General features: G+C 69.2%; 1 protein-coding gene across 1 annotated transcript in view; it reads right to left on the bottom strand.

The window, feature by feature from the left end:
- Positions 1 to 9: 9 nt before the first annotated feature.
- Positions 10 to 1,247, bottom strand: part of FLNC (filamin C) — a gene marked incomplete at its 3' end in the record, with an annotated part of 27,890 nt that continues 26,652 nt past the window's right edge. Inside the window, exons 13-14 of the mRNA XM_085314943.1 lie at positions 1,066 to 1,202; positions 10 to 364 (exon numbers count right to left, since the gene is read on the bottom strand). Of these exons, the coding sequence (XP_085171069.1) occupies positions 10 to 364; positions 1,066 to 1,202 (492 nt within the window). The remainder of the gene's footprint in view (positions 365 to 1,065; positions 1,203 to 1,247) is intronic.

A 1,247-nucleotide genomic window follows, 5' to 3' on the forward strand; every position in this document is an offset into this window, starting at 1 on the left:
GATGGATGCATGGGGAGCAGGACCCGGGGTGCAGGGGGAGATGGATGCATGGGGAGCAGGACCCAGGGGTGCAGGGGGTGATGGATGCATGGGGAGCAGGACCCGAGGGTGCCTGCGTGGGGACCCAGAGGGCACACGGCGGCGGAGAGGCCGGCACGGCCAGGCGCTACCTTCTCGGGGAAGCAGTCGTGCGCGGCGGGCAGGATGTGCGCGATGAAGGGGCTGTCCTTGATGTCCTCGTCGTCGCACACCACGTGCACGGCGTACTCGCCCGGCTCCGTGGGCCAGTAGCGCACGTCGCACGAGCCGTCGCCCTTGTCGTCGCACTCGATCTTGGCCTGCGATGGGCCCTCGATGGAGAAGCCTGCGGGAGCGGTGGGGGGGCCGCGGCATGAGCCCGTGTCCCCAGCAAGGTGGCTCTGGGCCAGGCACGTGTCCCCATCGTGGTGGCCCGCAACGTGGGCCAAACCCCAAGCGTGGCGGCCCCCTGTCTGGGCATGTGGGTCTAGCCTGGTGGCCCCCTATATGAGCCTACATCCCCACGGTGGTGGCCCCTGGTTGGAGTTCATGTCTCCAGAGTGGTGGTGCCCAAGCTGAGCCCATGTCCCCACCATGGTGCGCAATGGTCCATGCTGACATCCCCACCACGGTGTCACCCTGTCTGTGACCATGTTCCCACCCCCACATCCCCTGGTCCATTATCACGACCCCACCATGGTGTCCCCCAAACTGGGCCCATGTCCGCACCACAGTGCACCCCAATCTGGGCCCACATCCCCACTATGGTGTCCCCTCATCCATGCCCATGACCTCACCACCATGTCCCCTGGTCTGGGCACACATCTCCACCACGGTGCTCCCAGTCTGTGCCCGTGTCCCTGCTATGGCATGCCTTGGTCCAGGACCACGTCCCCACCATAGCGCCCTCCAGTCCAAGCCCTTGCCCCACCATGGGGCCCCCAGTCCATTCCCGTGTCCCCCTGGCTGTGCCCCCCGTTCGTGCCCCGCCGGCCCCGCTGCCAGCGACGCGGCAGGACAGCGGTGGGCACCCCTGCCCGCGCTCACCCAGGGTGCCCACTTCGGTGCCGATGGCCTCCACCACGAAGTCGGCCGACTTGCCCACCATGCCCGTCTCCAGCCCCGGGCCCCAGGCGCGCACCTTCTGCGACCCGGCCGCCGGCGCCACCTGCACCTCGAAGGGGCTGCGCGGGGGGTCAGCGCGGGGCTCGCACGCCCCGGCGCACGCC

This window comes from Rhea americana, unplaced genomic scaffold (genome assembly GCF_003343005.1).
Source record: "Rhea americana isolate MKP2758 unplaced genomic scaffold, rheAme1 scaffold_416, whole genome shotgun sequence".
Classification (NCBI taxonomy): Eukaryota; Metazoa; Chordata; class Aves; order Rheiformes; family Rheidae; genus Rhea; species Rhea americana.